The 20,708-nt window shown below is 41.5% G+C and overlaps 2 protein-coding genes across 2 annotated transcripts in view; both read left to right on the top strand.

Moving 5' to 3' along the window:
• Window positions 1–3,233, top strand: part of med21 (mediator complex subunit 21) — a 6,956-nt gene extending 3,723 nt beyond the window's left edge. The window contains exon 4 of the mRNA XM_032505774.1: window positions 2,670–3,233. Within this exon, the coding sequence (XP_032361665.1) occupies window positions 2,670–2,849 (180 nt within the window). The 3' untranslated portion in view covers window positions 2,850–3,233. The remainder of the gene's footprint in view (window positions 1–2,669) is intronic.
• Window positions 3,234–5,222: 1,989 nt separating this feature from the next.
• Window positions 5,223–20,385, top strand: LOC116673423 (serine/threonine-protein kinase 38-like). The gene is made up of 14 exons (XM_032505761.1): window positions 5,223–5,619; window positions 14,981–15,120; window positions 15,770–15,821; window positions 15,952–16,074; window positions 16,195–16,278; window positions 16,405–16,528; window positions 16,754–16,908; window positions 17,022–17,124; window positions 17,895–17,956; window positions 18,236–18,353; window positions 18,708–18,831; window positions 19,007–19,102; window positions 19,907–19,998; window positions 20,238–20,385. The coding sequence occupies exons 2-14, from the start codon at window positions 14,987–14,989 to the stop codon at window positions 20,360–20,362; spliced, it is 1,392 nt and encodes a 463-aa protein (XP_032361652.1). The 5' UTR covers window positions 5,223–5,619; window positions 14,981–14,986; the 3' UTR covers window positions 20,363–20,385.
• Window positions 20,386–20,708: the final 323 nt, after the last annotated feature.

Below are 20,708 nucleotides of genomic sequence, written 5' to 3' on the forward strand. Positions count from 1 at the left end.
ATTAAAAAGTAGTAAATTTAACTAAAGGATTGCTGTACATACCCTGTGAATACAATTCAGCTGAGCATCACTTCCCATGTATTTTTGAGCACTGATGTTTTTCTCTAGGTTCAAAGTTAAACCAGCTGGAGTCTTCATCAGCTGAATTCCCAACTCCAAAACGTTTAATTAAAGAATCAGGACACATGAATGTTTCCTTGTTTTAGGTTTGTTCAGTTTACGTCACTCAAAAGTTTAGAATGGGAAGTTTTCAGCGCTGAGTGCTGCTCATTTTCCAACACAAACATCTTTCAATGTTGCATTTTTTTTTTTGTGTTGAGCTTTTGTAATAACTTTTAGTTAAAACATGCTCTCCCTTCATTTTTAAAATGTGCTCGTGATTGGCTGTTTCAGTGTAGACTTAAAAGTGTTTGATTCTGGCACACAACACCATTACTGCTGGTTTTCTTGAAATGATAGGACATATGAGGATACTGCCCATGGATATCCTCAATTTACACTTTTCTTAAAAAGCACACAAGCCTCTTTTCAACATGAACATGGAAAAAAAGTGCTTTATTAATCCTAGTTGGAGTTTGCAGCCAAGTCACACTTGAATTACAAAAAAAACCTTAAAATGGAAATAGAAACACGCTTCACTGGAATTGCTTACATGAGTGCTGGAAATAACGGTACAGTGCATCTCTATATACAGAGGTTTCATAGTTGTGATGTGTGACCTGTGGCATGAAAGTGTGACACCATACGCCCTGACTGTGGCATATCAATCCATTAGGACATTTAGACTTGTCATAGTATGTTACTGATGACATAAACAATGGCGCTATTCTGAGGAGGGAAAAAAAGGGGTAGGAGGGCTTCTGGGATCTTTTTTTTTTAATATATATATCCACTGGTGCTCATGGAAGGGAATAATGTACACAGAAGGAAGAAAGAATTATGAATAAAAGTCACAAAACAACCATATCCAGGCACTCAAGATTGGATACAAAAAGCAATTTAAAAGGCCATTAATTAGCAGGGCTAGACATTAAAAAAAATACACAGACGCCAGAGCAGGGTTTAGTTACACAAAGTGATTATCAGTTGCAAGTGTGCACAGGTGAGCGCATCATAGAGCTTTTTTTTTTACTCTTATTAACCTGGCCCTTTAGGGACATACCGCCACAAATATAACTCAGAATGCTCGTTGCAAAATGCAGCATCTAGGGCTCCACTGGTTACATTAAACCGCAACACTAAACAATACATAGTCAAAAAATAAATAATTACAGAAATAACTTCCTGAAGTCTAAATATGCTAACAGTTCATTGCAAGTGTTGCAGATGGCTTGCAGAGCTGTAGCAGAGCCAAAGTAGTGCACTTTTTAATAATTAACTTTTATCAGTTATTGGTAAAATAAAACACCAATACAGATCATCTGCAAATTACCAAATAGCGGGCCCTTCATTGGTTGATCCCTAGCATCTTGGCCATCATTAATCAATAAAGCAAAAATCATAATCCTCATCATCATCATCATCATCGTCACACAAAATGGCAATATCTACTTTAGTGTTTACACATTTTAAATGTCCCAGTAAGCCGTGACAGTGAGACAGCATGCAGGATACCAGGACCCTGAAAGTGAAGCAGCTAAAGGGAATTTAGCCATCATGGTTTTTATTATATCCACCATTTTATTACTGGGAAATGTTTTAATGTCTTTAGTTAAAAATGCCCATACGATTTTTAATGCCAAAATTCAACAGTCTTAGAATCTTGGACACTTTAATATCTCATCCTAATTGTCTGAGGTGCTGTAAGGTCACATAATTAAAAAATAAAATAAAAGGGTTGCATACTGTATATGTAAAGCCTAATGAAGATCTACTTATTTTGCAATATTACATGATGGGTATGAATCAGTTTAGGCGAATGTAAATGACCTGCACCAACATCTCCCCATCAGTGAAGCTCATAAACACGATTGACATAACTTTAGCTGTCCAGTGCATTTTAGATGCATGTAGTATGCATACATACTGTACGTACGTACATACATACTGTACTTGCATACATGAGTGGAATTCATTAACTGCAGGGCAATATCCCAAGAGAGACACCTGTAAATCACTTCTCTTACATCGGTTTACTTTTTCTTTAAAAATAAAAGCATCACGTTTTTTACCCTGAGCCGTCTCTGTGATCAGCTTTCTCTACAGCACAAACATACAACTGTTGATGTAGTTTTACTATTCCTAATGTCTGTCACCTGTGCATCAGGCAAGTTAGAAAGAGATCACAGAGCCACCTGTCATAGATAATGAGGCTTTAGAATACATGATGTTGCATATTTGATACAGCTGTGTGTGGGTGGGTGTACATATATACACACACACACATTCATACTGAAAGTCATCAATGACCGAGGGAGCACAATAAAAAATCAGAGGGGAAAGTGTGAGATCTAGAAGTGTACAACAAGAAAACCATTTGAAATAAGAACTGAATAAAGACAATAAATTAAGACAATAATAAAATTGCAGTGTATTGCACATAGCAAATTACAATCCACCAGTTGGATTAGTGACAGGGCTGAAGCTCACAGTTTGTACTGTTTGCACTACAAATATATTTGCATAAATAAAAATGTAAGTGATTGTGATCGTCTGTGCCCTCTCGCCAGGCGGCCAGTCTGCGGCAGCTGGAGGAGGAGAACCACGATGCCGCCGCCCGTCTGGAGGAGGTGGTTTACCGCGGCGATATGCTGCTGGAGAAGATCCAGAGCGCCCTGGCTGACATCGCCCAGTCTCAGCTCCGCACCCGCAACGGAACACCTCACCAGCCCTCACCAGCCGAATCCTGACGGGCAGTGTGAAAAAACGCAGCTCTGGACAATTTTCAGCCATTTCCCCTTCTCCCCATTCTGACTCTTCGTTTTAATCGTCAGACATCAGCTGCAAGCCTCAAAACACTCGCAATGCTGAATTTGTCTGAAGGGGTGCGAGGTGGCATACAGTTAGCGAAACATCACTTGGTTGCTTATCTGCGATGTTCTCTTTCTTTTACACAACAGCCACTGGTCTCCAGGCAAACACAAACGTGTAAAACACTAGTTGCCTGTTGTTGACGTCTCTTTTTTTTTTATGTCTATGTTGTATTGATTTAAGTCTGTTTTTGTAAATATTTATGAAAGAAGTAATTCCAATTCTCATTTTGAAGCATCTTTACTGAAAAACCTCAACACCATCTTTAGACTGGTTAACAAACTCACTCAGCTTACTGTTACTCTGAAGTCTATTTGTAATAAAGCTTGAACGAACACTTGTCATTTGTTCAAACCATTTGTATCTTTACAACATAATTTTAGATTGACAGAATAGTTGTGATAGGTTTTTCTTGGGAAAATCACTACAAGAAGCATTTTATCTCCAGAACATGAAGGATGCTTATTATTGTTGCCCTTAGCGCTCACAACCTCTCATCTTATTTTTTTTTTTTATAAAACTGCCAATTGATTTCCAAAATGAATGCAACTTTTTTATATAATAAAGTCCTTGTCATTAATCCTAACCAGCTTTGTTGCCTTATGGCCCAATAACTTTCCAAAATTTATGTTAGTTTATGCTGTAATAGCTCCACATATTTCATCAAAGAATCACAGATAAAATAATGTAGAAAATCTGAAGTCTACAAAGGGATATGATGAATCATGTGCTCATTTGTCAAAGAGGGCATTTTCAACATGACCAGACTCTTTAAATTGTCAAAAATGTTTTGAGGAACTAAAGCTCTCGTTTAAGTATAGTTCATGACGTCTGAGAAGAATTCAGATACAAATAGCATGGTTGGGGGCAATAGGGAAGAGAGTTGCAGATGACTTACAGATATACTTATTGAAAATTAAAACATTCTTTGGTTGAACTGGTAATATCTGAAAATCACCATAATTGTACTTATAAAGTTTTCACACAACTGCAGTCATGTGGCACGTGGTCTTGATTACCTTCACATCAAAATGTGGCTCGGTGGTCTGAGTCCTTTGGAAAGCTTTGGCTACAGGCCAGAGAGTTTATAGCCCAAATCTAAATATAGGTGCTGTGTCACAGCTCAGTGGGCCCCATTGATGCAAGAAATATAAAAACAGCCTTGTCTGCCGGACACCACACCCAGACGTGGTAGCAAGGTACACCCACCTCTGGGCATGTTGACATCATGGCTCGTCCAGTCATCCCGTCCAAATAAGGGGAATTATGGCGGAGAAACAAGCCTGGACTGCTTTTCACTGTCAACAAAAGTGTGTTGTTGGTGTAAAAGTTTGATCTTCTTTTTGTTTGTTTGTTTTTTTTCCTTTTATTGCATTCACCTGTTCCTTGTCCTACAGACCTTTTAGCTTATAGACCCAAGTGGACAAGGACATGAAAGAGTCCAGGTAGGGTGAATACATCCCATGACTGGAGAAAACAAGCCATTCTGCTGTGGAATTTCAAGATTGAAAGTTGGGAAAACATAACATGTTTAATGTATTTTTGGGCTAAACAAGCTCCAGTCATGTTGAAATATTACACCAGTTTCAGATCTTAAATATCTCTGAAAATATTCCCAGAATATAGCTGTGGTCTATATCTATTGCACTCTATTACAATTTTATTTTTTATGGTGTCTTATCTCCTATATTGTCAATAGGGCAAAAGTAATTGTATAACATGTTTATGGTTATAGGTTACTGTTTTTTATTTTTATAATAGTGATTGTTTAATGTAAACCATTCCTATGTTTTTTCTTCTTCTGTAAATGTCTCTCTGTCAACTATAACAAATAAAACCCACAATGTGACCTTTTATTGACCTAAGATACCCTCTTGTAGTTTTTATGGCATTTTCTATTTATGTATGAAGGAAATAATTATTTTACAGTGTGTAATATGATTATAATAATCAAAGTAATATTAGTTTTTTTGTAAGGGTTAGAACTAAGCATTACCAATAAGATTATGTAACTATGCTACAACTAGACTATAGCTAGAATCCAGTCTTTCATAGCTGCAAATGCTTGCTAGCAAAATGAACCTGCGTCCTGGAACCGTTCCTTGTTTTACACCCAAACCGACACAACCCTTGCGGGGCCGTTTAGATCTTCTCATTGGCTGACGCACATGTCCTTCTCGTGTGTATTGCACATATGATTGGCAATTAGAAACCAAAGGTTCCTTTCTTCATCGGTGATTGGTTCTTGCCAACGTCAATCAAATGCTAACGCCGTTGCGTGGCCGGAGCGTTTGATGAGACCGACGGTTCCAAGGAGCAGCGCTGCTTATTTTGCATTTTTATAGCGATAAAGACGGGGGAAGCGCTGAATTTCGAGATCAGGGGGGTATAAATGAAGAAAGTAAAATAATGTCAAATAATTTCAGGTTAGCTTGCTGTCAACGTCAGAGCGCTTTTGTTATGATTTGGCGTTGATATCGGCGATGTTTACTGTGCAGCCCATTAAGTTCCTCTGAAGGGTGGCCAGTAACGTTAACTGGAGCCTTCGACTGCCTAAATATTTGGCAGAAAATACGAAAATTCACATTATTTGTTATATATCGTGCGGTGGCGCCAAGCCAGTAATTAACTCTGGAGCAGGACACGGAGGTAGGTGAAAATATTTCCCACATAACACTCTTTATTTTTGTGGTCTGCAGGTTTTTCAGAGACCCTGCCAGACAGAGACGCAAAAGGGAATAGAACGGACGCATAGCTAGCGAACGCAACACAGCAACAAACTATGCCAATGTTTGTATTGTATGAACAGCTACCCTTATATTATTAAAGCTTATTGGTATCTAAAAAATGAACATTATCAAGTGTCAGCCATCATGTGCCGGGCAACAATAGTAGACAGTAAGAAGGTTTGACAGGGTGGCACAAAAAGTTGAAAAATAGTTATGTGTGTAACGTTAACGTGACGGAGCTTGTTAAATAGCGTTCACGTTACTCCATGCAGGTACACGCGATCTGTGCAGGTGGATGAAGGAAGTGGAACGTTAAAAGCATGACGATACGATTACGGTTGGGTATCGTTGCCACTAATCGATTCCGGTTTTTACCAATTGTTGATTCCGATTCTTTGAGGGGTAGGTTAAAAAAAGATCACATGCTAATACAGAGAAAAAATATTAATCTAACACCATTCCTATTCACAATTTACCTCATACAGTTCATGGAACCTGTAAATTAATTTCATACAGTTTAATTTGGTTGCTGTTAGTAAATAATGTGATTCAATAATAATCAGTTATTAATATTCTTTTTTCATTCACTGTAACTGTAACCTGTCAAAATGACACAGCAACCCATATATGTCAGGCAATACACAATCAGTCAGTTGCCTGAAAAACGCTACTACGTCTACACTTATCTCTGAGACTTGGCTTTATTCTGCCCTTGTCTCTTTGCACAGACACAGGCAAGCTTGTTAACTGTATACATGAAATAGCAGCCAATATAAACAACATACAAGTTAATACAAGAACATACATTGCGTCTTGGTTGAAAAACATACTATTGGGTTGAGAATATGTGCATATAGACGTTGTCTGTAGCAAGTGTGTTGCTGTTGCAAAATAGAGGAAACGTGGAAACCGTAGCAGAAATGATCGCTGCAGCGCGCGGCCTGCGATCTCCTCCTGATGCAGCCGATGTGAACAGGGGGCCTGGTAAACCCGATTCTTTTTAAGGATTCGGGTTATTCTGAGCCACTCACTAAACTGAATGGGGTTGTGCGAGTCACTTGAATCACTTGAGTCAGTATTGCTAAACTGCCAACGAAACTCAGTCCAACTGCACACACCCACGCGCCACCTCATGTAGCTGCTCACAGGAGAGCCATTTGGGCCAGCGATGGACTCACTCATGCGAGAGCTCAGGAGTCGTCTGCGAGCCGAGCCCGAGCAGAGGCGAGTCTGAGCCACGAGCCGAGGCGAGCTTGCAAAGTTTCGGACTGTCTACTTGACCTTTCGCATTTTGACATACTACATTTATACACCAAACCTACAGTAGGCACAGCTAAACTACGTGAAGAACATTGTATGTTATTTCAGAAGTGAAAGAATGGCTGCTATTGTTGGTCTGCTTTATCCTGAGCTCGAGGAGAGACTTCACTCATTCGTCTGCTACAGATCCACTCATGACAACGTAGCTGGCGGGATTGACTGACTCGTACGAGCATTGACAACTCACGAGTCACAGAAGGCTCGTTAGTCATCGAGGACTCACGAGTCATCGAGGGCTTGTGAGTTCTGGGGTGAATCCCATGGTCTGTAAGCTTCCTGCTCTGAGTCTGCGCGTCGAACTGTCTCTCTGCTAATTCAGTTGCTTGGGTTGACTTGTGGAGTTGTTGTTGTTGCCTACGAAATTGTAATTTATAAAGCTTTTTGCAAGGGCAGGAATATTAGTAGCTAATGTTGAAAGAGGTTTGTGTGTGTCGCTGTTATGTTAGATTGAATTGTAGTAGGACTCAACTGATTCAAGTCAATGATACTAGAGACTCGTGAGTCAATTAAAAGACTCGGGTTAAAGATCTGAGTGAATCATGACTCGAACAGGTTTAGTGAACAGACAGATTGGACAACATGGGCGCTGGAAGGAAAATGGCTCCGCGTTGCAGCGCTTGCGAGGCCAATGTGTTCTTGCCGTGATTCATCTTTCTCCATACTACCTGATAGGGGTTGAACGGTACACAGAAGTCACGGCTCAGTTCATACCTCGGTTCAAACATCATGGTTCGGTTTGGTTTTTTTCTATTGTTTATTTCTCAGGTTGGACCGCCTAGTGTCATACAGTCTCTCCCCTGAGTGTCTAAAGATCATCTCCAGACTCAATGTGGAACTATAAAACTATAAAGCTATAAAACTGAAAATACAGCATCTCTTATTTATGAAAGTGCAAATTACATAAAATAATAACAACAACAAAAATTCTACTTAGGCAAGACCTACCTAGTTTCCACTCTGTCACAACCTCCTGTAGCTTCTCAGCTAGGTGAGTGCTTGTGTGCTGCTCATGTCTCTGTACAACTGACGCTTTCATTTCCCACTCCGTCAATTAAATGAGCAGTCACTGATTTAGCTTTCCATAGCACAAGGAGAAGTCCAACCATCAGTCGTTAGTGAAAGGGACAGTTTTTTTTTGTCTCGTTCCAGTGATTGGCAGATCTGGGTGATGGTGTTGGATATGCGTTAGTATGTTAGATGTTTTTCCACTCAAATAACAGACAACTCCTGATCAACACTGACACATAGGCCTGTACTACTGTAAGTTTTTCCAAACTTGCGATCTTAAAGAGGCCGGCAGGTCTTCTGACTCTCGTGGGTCGCCATCACTCGCCATAGGCCGGGCTACTCGTCCATATTAGTGTGCTGCTAGCTCTAACTCACTCACTGGGAGGAGGCGGAGCTCGGCACGCGGCTTCATAACTTCAGAGCTAAGGCAGGGCTACAGATTAGGTGTCCCTAAGAAACATGTATCTAACAGTAGTTTTGCATTACATTAAATAATTTGCACACAGTTTATTTATTTTTATACCGTGTATTCTCCGTGTAAATTCATGTATTGACCGTGACGCCCGTACCGTTTTGGTTCAATGCGAATACATGTACATGCACCCCTACTACCTAAACAGAACAAAATGTATTGCTTTGCGTAGCGTTATCCCGTCCAGTAAGGGCTCCTTGTGGAGTTGAGGAACCGATAAGCAAAACCAAACCTTACCTGGTTCTTGACATTTTGGAATCAGTTCTAATTTGGAACCCGGTTTTGGTTCCCAACCTTAATTATAATGCACATTAAACATAAATATAAGTTATACAATTGACATTTATTTTGTGCACTTTTAATTTGAAATACTTTTGACAAAACACGTGCCAAAATATTTGAAATAAAAGGTTTTTTTAGCATATCTTTTGAATTTTGATGCATATTCTAAAGTATATTATATTACTGGAAGAACAAAGACTGTGAATTAGGGTAGGGTTACAATCAATAGTTATTTTCATTATTGATTATTCTCTAGATTAATCCTATGGTCGATAACGTGTCAGAAAATAGTTTTAAATGTCTTGTTTTGTCATTCCAAAACAGTTTAATGTGATCATAAAACAGAGAAAAGCAGGACATCTCCATATTTGAGAGGCGGAACAGCATTTTCTGCCATTTCTGCATGAACAATTCCTTAAACGATCAATTGTCTATCAAAATAGTTGTCAGTTTATCTTTTGATTTGTTGATCGACTAATGGGTTAGTCGACTAATCGTTGCAGCTCTGGAATAAGGATATATAATGCATATATTACCATATGACAAACGATGAAACTGCACAATGTACTGTAAGGGATGTTACTGAAAATGTAAACATACCATTGAGTTTCCATTATTAGAATGTTATGGTGACTTGAAGCTTAAAAAAACAGAAAAAGAAGTGTTTTGGGTGTTTTTTTGAGCGCTCCATTGCTCTCTCTGGCGTCATGACTGAGCCCTTTCATTCACGACGGAAAGGGCTTCCTGTCCAGTCACTTGAAGGGTGGAGTGTGTCTTTGTGACACAATGTAGTGGACTGATAATTCAGTTTTAGTGAGATGAGGCAACATCATCTGAGTTTTAAAACCATGTTTTATTTATTGTAACCAACTCCTTTACTTTATTTGGAGATTATTGTCAGGTTCATAACACTTTACCTTACTAAATAATGACGGTCAAGCAAGGGAAAACGAGACCAGGCGGCAAATGAGCAGTTAATGACAGTTGCAAAAGGGAAGCCACCACCAGAGCAGCCTTTCCGCAGCGCAGCTCTAGTGGGAACTTCAACAATTCTCTGCAGCTCTGTCCCTTTATTCAAACACACACACACGAAGATTCACAGGTGTTGATGTAAGGAGGGGTCTAATGCCTACGCCAGAAACCCTGGGCTGGCTGTACTCTAACTGACCTCGGATCTAAGGCTCTTGTTATCTTCTGTGATATGCAACAGTGGGACATTTATTGCCTTTGTTAGGCAGCAGCGACTGAAGAACACAGACACGGCTCGAAAGAAACATAGTATTGTTAAATGTGCATATAATAATAATAAGCATGAAAGTTATACTAATTAGGAAAGGTATACTAATTAAGAAACAGCTACAAAGAAATAAGCAATAAAAGACTTTATAAAATGAATTCTCTATCATTTCCCTCTGTTGTACATTTACAAACATCAGTAATTATCTCTCCAGTTGGCTTTCATTAATACACTCATCACATGTACTCACAGGAAGGTTGTATCCCATCATGGAGAAGGCGAAAACCTTTCTGTTGAAAGGGAAAATTCCTTCTCGCCTCTCTTAGGAGCGGCGCCCTTTTGGCCAAGATAAGTTCAAAGTATTGTTTACAGGTGGTTTAATACATCATGTGTGGGCTTGGAACATTTGTTATATTGATCAGATTTGCAGAGACGCTGCTGGTATTGAACATGTGCATAGTTGCGAAGCTTGAGACATAGTACGTTGTATCAGAGTATGAACACAAGGCATTACACATCCTCGACTATGAAAATTATTACCAGTACTGTTACAAGGGGAGTAACAATTTAAGCAATAATCCATACCATGGTCCTGAAGTCAACAGGAGAGGAAATCTCCTTAACCACATTATCTGCCTCAGCAGCAATCTATAGAGCAGTCAAATTGAGGATGGTTGCTGAATGATTCCAGCATCTTTGTATCTGGGATAAAAGTGCAAACCGTATATACCAATAATCGTGCACACACCGCCTTGTGACGCCGTCAACTGGTCGCACTAGCCTACATATCTGTTTAAAAAATGCACCCACAACCACAGACAGAAACAGAAAACAAGAATACATTTGTCTCATCACACCATGTCTTTCCCTTCCGTGTTCTTCCATTACAGCGAGTGCTGTGCCCTGCAGGAAAGTGCTGTGTGCGTGTGTGGGGGCTGGGCGATGCAGTACGGGCTGTGGTTACAGGCGGTCTTGCCTTGTGTGGTGGATTTCTTCTGGTGTCAGAGGTTCGTCCAATAGCACGTCACACACCGTCGGAGTCAGTCTTACCACTGCCTCATTTGAGGTGTGTGTTGTGTTGCAACGTTGGTGGACACAGAACGTCTCATGTCAGATTTCCGGGCGTCTGGCGGGCCTGGCTTGTCCTCTGGTCTGAAACCCTCTGCAGTGTGATGCGTAGACCCACGTGCCCTCTCAGAACCTTCACTGCTGTGGGTGACCAGAAGAACCTGGAAGGGACCTTGCCAGTGTTTCGATTGTCAGTTTCTCCTCGAAGTTTTCTACGATCACAAACTCCGGCTGCAGCGTGTGGAGCGGTCCTTCTGCTGGGTGGGGCAGGGCAGCAGAAACCGGATTAGAAAGACAGTTGTACACCTATCTAAAATCATGCTCACACAGAGCCGTGGAGGGAAGGAGGCTCTAGAAGCTTCTAACCCCCACACTGGGTGGTCTGCCAAAAAGGATCTCACACGGAGGTTACTGTGCGTCTTACCCTCATTCGCACGTACGAGGTTTGTTCTTAACATGCTGTCATCGCTTGACAACCGACTTGATATCTCCATCGGGATTGCTTTCTGTCATAGAGCTTATGCTAACACTGAAGAAGTTTGTTTGAAGTGGAAACACCTCACCAAACAAACGCTTTTTCCCCTCTGACGGTGTGAGATCAACAAATTTCATCATTGTTCAATGTTGTGAAGACCATGTTGTCGTTAACAATAATAGCACTCGCCCTTATAATATTACCCATTTAGATCAACATTTCCTGGATTATGTCTGCAACAGTAATGCAACCCCTAAAAAAAATGTGTTGTAAGTAAGAATTGAAACCTTTGAAGGTGTGAAACACCACCTGCGACAATTATAGTTTTGGCCAGCCAGATTTGGCCCCTGTCCCCTGTTTTAAACCGCATGCTTTAGTCTCCAAATAGTGAGCTTGCTTTTAAATTCCTTCCTTATACAGTATGTGCCTGAGTGCTGTAGCCTTGTATAGCTATGGGGTGGATCTGATTAACTTGAAGCCAAATTGAACCCTTCAGACTGAGCTAAAGGCCTGGCCTTTTCCACCTATGTGGGTACACAGGCACAAAACCCATCCAGGCTCTCAAGGGTGCTCATTATTTTCATTGCTCAATTCTCAGCTCCATATAGCAAACTAGTAGACCGGTAGGGGGGGGCGGGGGGGGGTTATAATAATGATATTGCAAGCTTGGATTAAATGGCTTTCCGAGATTTTATTCAGAGTCAATAGCCTTTAAATGACAAAAGATCTGCACGTAACACTGTACCCATAACAATTTGTAATTATATGAAAGTCAGAGCTCGTATTGACGAACCCAGAGAATGACCACTGTCCAATCACTTTACTGCTTTGGCTCACTTTCTCTGTCCGCTGTATGCTTCCAAATGACAGACCGACAAAGTTAGCATTTATCAACTGAAGAGCCAGATATTTTCCTAAAAGGGGAGGGAACATTGAATTCTCAGGCAGCCACAAATACGACTCCAAATTAATGGTTTGCTCATTTTTAATATTTACTTTAAAACGTAGACTCACAAAATGTAGGGTCTAGCTAAATGTCTGAATAGGACTGCTCATTCTGACTTAAATGAATTTAGCACGACTGACGTGTTAAAGAGAGAGTTTGGATATTTCGAAGTGGAGTTGTATGAGACACCACATTTCTATTATTCTCCATGTTCCCCAGCTCTAGTGTCTGGTATATTTGTGTAGTCAGTCGAAATATTAACACTGGGTTTGATCATTGTCAGTTTCAATGATAAACAGAGAAAACACTCCTATCTTCTACTACCTTCAGCACAGCGCTTCGTTACTCTCACGCATTGTCCGCCAAGCGTCCCCCAACTGAGTGCAGAGTTTCCTCCTGTGTATTGAAAGCCCACCGGGCCGAAGTTGCCCCCCATCAGGCCTAAGCCATTGGGGGTTTAAAAAATGTAAATGTATTTTTAAGAAGTTTTTTAAACTACAGTTACAGTTGGGCTGCTCGTTTGAAAACTTAGGCGTAGTCATATTTTAAAATCTTCAGTTAGCTTTTAGCACTGACTTAATGCAGGGTCCTATGGAGTCTGTCTTGTAGTGTTTTTCAGTTGTTAATTTAGCCATTTCCAGCCCTTATTTGGAATCACTGAAACTATTTGGATTTACATTAATGCAGCCATCAGTCTGCGACTGACCCCCAGACAGGCTCTCGTCAAAAAAAAGACACTTGTCACCCTGAAGTGACCTAACTTTGCACTTTGTTGACCATAAAGAACACCTGTTGCGGACCACAGATGAATTGTTCATCTGTGTCAGGCTGCTGTGGTAGCTACAGTATGTTTACTGGCTTCAAAGGTACTGTACATAGAGGTACATAGCTTAGGTTTTTTTTTCTCAGAAAATGTAACATCACACAGAGAGGGACATGGGCTTACGTAAGATCACAGAGAACTGTAGTTAGTCTGCTTTGTGTTTGCCAATCATCAGTGGTGTCTCCCTATTTACGCTGAGCTTCCTAAGAGTTTTGTGCTCGTGTAAGTCTGTGCAGTCATCAGTAGCTCTCCCCCCTATTTTCCAGTGTGGCTGTTTTCCACTTAACAGAAACTTCCCAAACCAAGCAGTTTGCACTAATGATTCATTCAGGAAGTGTCTTGTTGTTGTGGGATTGTTTGGACTTGGATGGAAAAGGGCCTGAGGCAGGACGAGACCTGGGTCCTATCTCTGGGCTGCAGGGCTGTTTTATCTCTGTGTGGGCTAATCAAGTCAATTAGTAATATGTCTGATGGTGTACTGCTGAAAGAGTGTAATGATGTTCACATCCACGTACATGCATACTAAGAAAGATCCGCGGAGATTTCCCTGATTAGTTCCTGGAATGAAACCCTGCAGATGACCAGTGGATTCCAGTCAAAGGAAAATTTTAGAATTAAGGAAGGGATCTGTTTGAGAGCTGTACTTGTTGAAATGGATAGCACATGGGTACCTGGTTATCGTGTACACTGAAGGGGAAAAAGTAAAGCAAGTAGATATTCCTTTGAAAAGATTTGAAAGTCTTAAAGGGACATTTCACCGCTGGAAAGATAATTATACATTTACGTACTCGTTTGAAAGCCATGACGTCTCTCTTATGGGTGGGCCAAATTCTCTGGGCGGGCAAAGCAGAGAAAGGGGAGGTAACCTTGCTCCTTATGACCTCATAAGGGGCAAGATTCCAGATCGGCCCATCTGAGCTTCCATTTTCTCAAAGGCAGAGCAGGATACCCAGGGCTCTGTTTTACACCTATCACCATTTCTAGCCACTGGGGGACCATTGTCAGGCTGGGGCACTCAACCGATTTTACACATTAAGATCAGTTAATTCATCATACATGGCACTACTCAGCTTAAACTCAAACTTGTCCTAATGTTTCTGGACAGCACTTTCTAAAATATGAAAAAAAATAATCCTGATGATGTCATCACAGTTTGAAAGACATGGGTATCTGCAAGGAGTGGAGGGTCTAGTGAAAGATTTGCATTATGGGAAGTGTAGGAGTTAGCGTTTTTAGAGCTTGAAACACACACTCACACACACTGTAATAAAAGTCAGAATATCTTGAATATCCTGCTTCAATTTTGGCCATTATTATTTTTAACTTTTGCTTGTCCTTGCCGATACTCCTTTTAATAGCACATTTTATCATGTTGGACATGATAATGTGTTGATTACTGTGATTATTGACCCACTTTAGAGATTGTAAACAGCAGACACACAGGTATAGCTGTCTCTGTTGGTGGGTGGTCCTGGCACTACAGATTTTGACTGGTCAGTTGGGGAGCCTGCACGATTTAAGACCTTCAGATCAAACTCCTCTCTGGCTGGTTAAAATATTTTATAGTGGACTGCATTGATGGTAAAATCATTGACCAATGGACACTTACCACACTACTGATGTCCACAACCTGTTTTTGATGTCTTCCAGGATAGTATGGCCATGACGGTGGAGACTGCAGCTGCCCTTCCCATGAGCAATCACACCCGAGAGAGGGTGACTGTGGCCAAGCTGACACTGGAGAACTTCTACAGCACTCTACTCACCCAGCACGAGGAGCGGGAGATGAGGTGAAACTGCCACAGTGGTTTTATACCCCACAGTATACCAACTGATATGAGGCCAGCAGCCTTTTCTCCACACAAATGTACAGAAAACACACCTGTCATGTTGCATCTGTTGCTCTTCATCAGTAATATTCTAGGCCATGTTGGTTTCACCATGTAACAAAAGCTTTTCTACTTTTTACATACCAGATGTCGTACTTTTAACAGTTGCCTCATGCATGCCTTATACAACCTTTAACCTTGTGCATGAGTTAGTTACCTCAGTTACTCTCTGTATGTAAATGTAGCTGTCGTTTAAAGCATCAAGTGTTACTCCATCTGCTGAAAAATGAAACAACCCAGCGGTGTTTCGTCTCAGATGTGAGCACAACAAAGCACAACATTGTGTTATCACATTACCTGAGAGCTGATCTCTAGTCCGGTTAACATGGTTTGGTTTGGCAGCAGGCTCAATGTTTACGCGCCAGCATAAACTGACACAGGATTCACGGGACTGACCAGTTTTGGGTGATCTAATGCCTTCGTGTCACTCGTGTATTGTGAAGTCACTAATAGCACAACATTTTTGCTTTTCGCAAGCCTTATTCCAATTTGTATGCATTTTTCAAAGCACAATATTTTCATTGTATGTAATACACTGTATTGTTCTTAGGCAAAAGAAGCTGGAGAAGGCCATGGACGAAGAGGGTTTGCCAGATGAGGAGGTAAAGTAGGCTTTGTCTTCTGGTTTACAGACCTCAACATATTGCAAGAAAAAGGGGTTGTTTTTCTCTTTAATCTTTCTCCTCTTCTCCGACTTCTTCAGATGTGTTATTGTATGTCCGTGTTTTGCAGAAAGTAATGCGGCGCTCACAGCATGCCCGCAAGGAGACTGAGTTTCTGCGACTGAAGAGGACGCGACTTGGCTTGGATGACTTTGAGTCCCTTAAAGTTATCGGACGGGGTGCTTTTGGAGAGGTACATGCAAAAAAAGGCTGAAGCCCTTGCACATTTTAATTGAGACTGTGTGTATTGACACACATGTTACACTTTCATTTGCACTCCTTCTGAATTGAACAGTGATGATCTCTCCTTCAGGTCCGCTTGGTGCAGAAAAAAGACACGGGGCACATTTACGCCATGAAGATTTTGAGAAAAGCAGATATGCTGGAAAAAGAACAGGTAGAGTATTTGTCTGCACCACAGTTCTCACGGATGTCAAGACATCCTGTAAGAGCTGCTGCTGTTGCACCCATGCTCTTGTATTGTAAGTGTCTCACATGGACGTTGCCTACTGCCTCACTGCAGGTGGCTCACATCCGGGCAGAGAGGGATATTCTGGTGGAGGCGGATGGCGCCTGGGTGGTCAAGATGTTCTACAGCTTCCAGGACAAGAGGAACCTCTACCTCATCATGGAGTTCCTTCCTGGAGGTTTGCATTGACAACTTATTTGCATTTGAGGTAATCTGTTCTTAGTGTGTTTACTCTTCTATGTTGAGGGCTTTTTGCAGATATTAAGTGTTTGAAACAGATTTATTGAACTGGATACAGGATGAATTGCCATTCTGTGATATCCTAGATGTGTCCAAGACAGACAGACAGAGAAATGTGTTGAACCTGTTGTGTATTAGGTTTTTGTTCTGACTTTCTTGCCAGGCGACATGATGACCCTGCTGATGAAGAAAGACACCTTGTCTGAGGAGGCCACCCAGTTTTACATCGCAGAAACAGTTCTGGCCATTGACTCCATCCACCAGCTGGGCTTCATCCACAGAGACATTAAACCAGACAACCTGCTGCTGGACTCCAGGGTGAGACTCACAGACTGAAACTGTCCAGACTGTCAGTAAAAGCATGCAGAGTGGTGCGCGTGTGCATGCCGGCGTTCTGCGGATGTCTTTATCAAATGTGTATTTGATCGCAGGGACATGTGAAGCTGTCAGATTTTGGCCTGTGTACGGGACTGAAGAAGGCTCATCGCACAGAGTTTTACAGGAACCTGACGCACAACCCCCCCAGTGATTTCTGTGAGTAAAAAATCTGATATTCACTAAAAAACAGATTCACACTCAAATGCACAATAAAGGTAGCCTGGCTCGGTCCTCCTATGTACTTCCGCTCAATTTTTATATTCCGTCAGTACATCGTCTGGGTTTGCGCTATATTCGCAGGTTTTCTCCGGTCAAACCTTTACCGGTCATATCAAAAAACAGAGGGATCGGCTGAGAACGATGAGGTTGAGGTTGTGCGCTAGTTTGAGTTGTAGTTCCGTAATAGTGGCGGAGAAAGATGCGAGCGAAGCCGTTCGGTCCGTTGTGGCAAAGAATATCTAGAAGTTAAAGCCCGAGCAAGAACAATCTTTGCTGAGTTTTCTCGGTTTATGATGTTGTGGCCCTCCTCCCCACGGAGTTCGGGGAAAATTTAGATTTTACAATTTGCTCTGTTAATGGTGAAGGAGTGGCTAAGGTGAGTGCTAGCGATGCTAAGCTGACGTCACGACCAAACGTTAGCAATTGGTTACGGCAGATCTAGAGTGACAGGTGCTTTTAGACAGAAGGTATATTCAGACAGACCATTTTTACATTAAAACATGTTAACATATTCTAGTAGTAAGCCAAAATACAAGTATTAACCTGAAAATGAGCCTTCAATGTGCACTATAAGAAGTGGTAACTTTCACCAAAATACATACATACATACATACATACATACATACGAACATTCTTATTGTAACTGTTTACCTAATTACTTGCTTTTCCAATCCTCTCTCTCACATTTACTTCCCTGCATCTTGTAGCCTTTCAAAATATGAACTCCAAGAGGAAAGCAGAAACCTGGAAGAAGAACCGGAGGCAGCTGGTAAGGCAAAGCAGGTTTGCATTTCACAAAAGGAGTGTGTAACAGTAAGAAAGATGGAATTGTACTGGCTGCAACATGCAAAAGAAAATCACAAATTTAGCTGCAATCTTGGCTAACGTAACTTTATGGAAATTATCAATCTGAATGAAGCACGTTTGACTAGTCAGTTTTACTGGGTTGAATTTAAATATTTTGACTATTATATATATATTGCAACCCAGAGCCCTTAACATTTTATTTCTCTGGCCCTCGCCTCCTTTCTTTCTGTATGACTCGTAGGCTTATTCTACTGTGGGAACGCCAGACTACATTGCTCCTGAAGTCTTCATGCAGACGGGATACAACAAGCTGTGTGACTGGTGGTCTCTAGGGGTCATCATGTATGAAATGCTCATCGGTAAGTATGCAGTATGTCTTTGTGTAAGACGGACACAGAGTTGAATGAAATACATTTGGAAAATGGAAATCACAGATAATTGACATAAGTCTTCTACTGTTAATACATTTACAAATATTGAAAACAATGTAGATGCCACAAATTAAGCACCATAATGTTTGAAATTAATTAGTGTTTGCTGTACTGTACACAGGAACAGTACAAGTTGTCAGTTACAGTAGATGATTTTTTTAAACATATTTGATAAGTTACATGGCAGATTGAAACATTAGTAAACCAAAAGCCAGTGGATTTTTGCAGGTAGTATTGCTGTATAGCACCAGCTGTTTTTTTAAATGCTTTTTGGCTTTTCAGGTTACCCACCCTTCTGCTCTGAGACGCCACAGGAGACATACAGGAAGGTGATGAACTGGAAGGAAACTCTCGTCTTCCCGCCTGAAGTCCCCATCTCAGAGAGGGCCAAAGACTTGATATTAAAGTATGTAAAGATCAATTTTTATTTATTTATATGAATAATTGTCGTGTGTGTGTGTGTGTGTGTGTGTGTGTGTGTGTGTGTGTGTGTGTGTGTGTGTGTGTGTGTGTGTGTGTGTGTGTGTGTGTGTGTGTGTGTGTGTGTGTGTGATCATCCGTCTGCTGTTTGTGTGTTTCAGGTATTGCACTGATGCTGAGAACAGGGTTGGAGCTGTGAGTGTGGACGAGATCAAGAATCACCAGTTTTTTGAGTCGGTGGACTGGGAGCACATCAGGTACATGAACACAAGCCCCTTTTGGACATAAACGTGTTGGCAATTTGAGTATGCCTCATTTCCACTGCGTGCATGCGTGTTGAAGCTCCGCTCTCTGTCAGTATGCAGAAAGGACAGACTACTATGAGTATCTTCAGACTTCCTCCACGTGGCGGTGGTGTCTCTTTCACATGACGTGTTTTAGGCTTACATGCAAGTATGCCAAATGATCTTTGGGTCATAGATGCTTTTGGAACCAAAATTTGGCACCGAAACATGAATAAGTTTTCGATACTCATAGGATCGGTGTATTTCGGTTGGTGCCCAAAAAGTATCGACGTTCGGAACCCAGTCCTAGCAACCACAGGAACGTCTGAACTTTGTACTTCACACAGTAGGCAGGCCGACATTTTTTAATCACTAAATTGAAAAAAATGGCGGTCGCTATTGCCAGTAGCTTGGCTATTAAACTATCAGGAGTTTGTGCAGGACGTCCCATGTCACGCTAGTGACGGTCAGTGACCAAGCTGCTACCAAAAAAAAGCACCAGGTGCTAATAGAAAACCAAAAAAGGAGCAGTTCCAAGCGAGTTGAGTCGAGCCATGCTGTGCCGTACCATGCAGTGAAAATGCTGCAGTACATGTTACATATCCCATGTCTGAAAAGGGCTCCTCTCACATTAAAGGTAACCCTGCTTATGCACAAAGCAGTTAGATGAAAATGCCATTATTTAGCTTAAATCAGATGGCTCATTTTATACGTCTTATTTCTGTGTTCTTCTGTCCTTCTCAACCGGCCATGTTTCTATCCGTCTTGCCTCCACAGGGAGCGGCCAGCAGCCATCTCCATTGAAATCAAGAGCATTGACGACACCTCAAACTTTGACGACTTCCCTGAATCAGACATCCTTCAGCCAGGTTTGTCTCATGGAATATTCGGCTAGACGCATCGCACGGAGCCTCTGCTCCGATTCAGACAGAGCGTGACCATAGATGAGACATCGTGATAGATGATTGAAACAGAGTATCAACAATGCTAATGATTAATAATATAATGGCTTTCACTGGGCCAAATGTTTCTTATATGATCTGCAGTGCCCGCAAGTAGCTAAATAATAACACCTCCTTTTGGTATGTGTGTTTGTGTTTATTAACAGCCAATGCAACGGAGCCAGACTTCAAATCGAAGGATTGGGTGTTCCTCAACTACACGTACAAACGCTTTGAGGGTCTGACTCAGCGCGGCACCATCCCCACATACATGAAGGCAGGGAAGGCCTGACACGGGGAGACAGGGTTACGGAGAAAAAAACAGACGTTTACGGACACAGGGTCGGGCCGTGGAGCCCCGCTGGCGCTAAAGGCTGCGCTGTCAGCCTCTCAGTATAAATGTAACCCTCATCACAAGTTATTTAGGTCTGCTCAGCTGCCGCAAGAACGCCAAGAGCTTGGAAAATGAAGGAGCAGTTACCGCATTACCTCGGTTGTTCATATCGTATACACGTGATGTCTTTAGCCATAGCTCTCAGGCCAGCTCACTAACTAAGGCACTAAATCAGCATACCTGCATGTTCAACAGCATATTGCTTCTGGAGAGAACTTTCTACTGCCCAAAGGCTGTGGGACTG

Source organism: Etheostoma spectabile, chromosome 23 (assembly GCF_008692095.1).
Source record: "Etheostoma spectabile isolate EspeVRDwgs_2016 chromosome 23, UIUC_Espe_1.0, whole genome shotgun sequence".
NCBI lineage: Eukaryota > Metazoa > Chordata > Actinopteri > Perciformes > Percidae > Etheostoma > Etheostoma spectabile.

Excerpts from the sequence above, each read along its gene's own strand:
- LOC116673423 (XM_032505761.1), top strand. The coding sequence starts at position 14,987 with ATGGCCATGACGGTGGAGACTGCAGCTGCCCTTCCCATGAGCAATCAC. Across the intron at positions 17,125-17,894 it reads CAACCCCCCCAGTGATTTCT|CCTTTCAAAATATGAACTCC; the intron begins GTGAGTAAAAAA and ends TGCATCTTGTAG. Across the intron at positions 18,832-19,006 it reads GCCAAAGACTTGATATTAAA|GTATTGCACTGATGCTGAGA; the intron begins GTATGTAAAGAT and ends TGTGTGTTTCAG.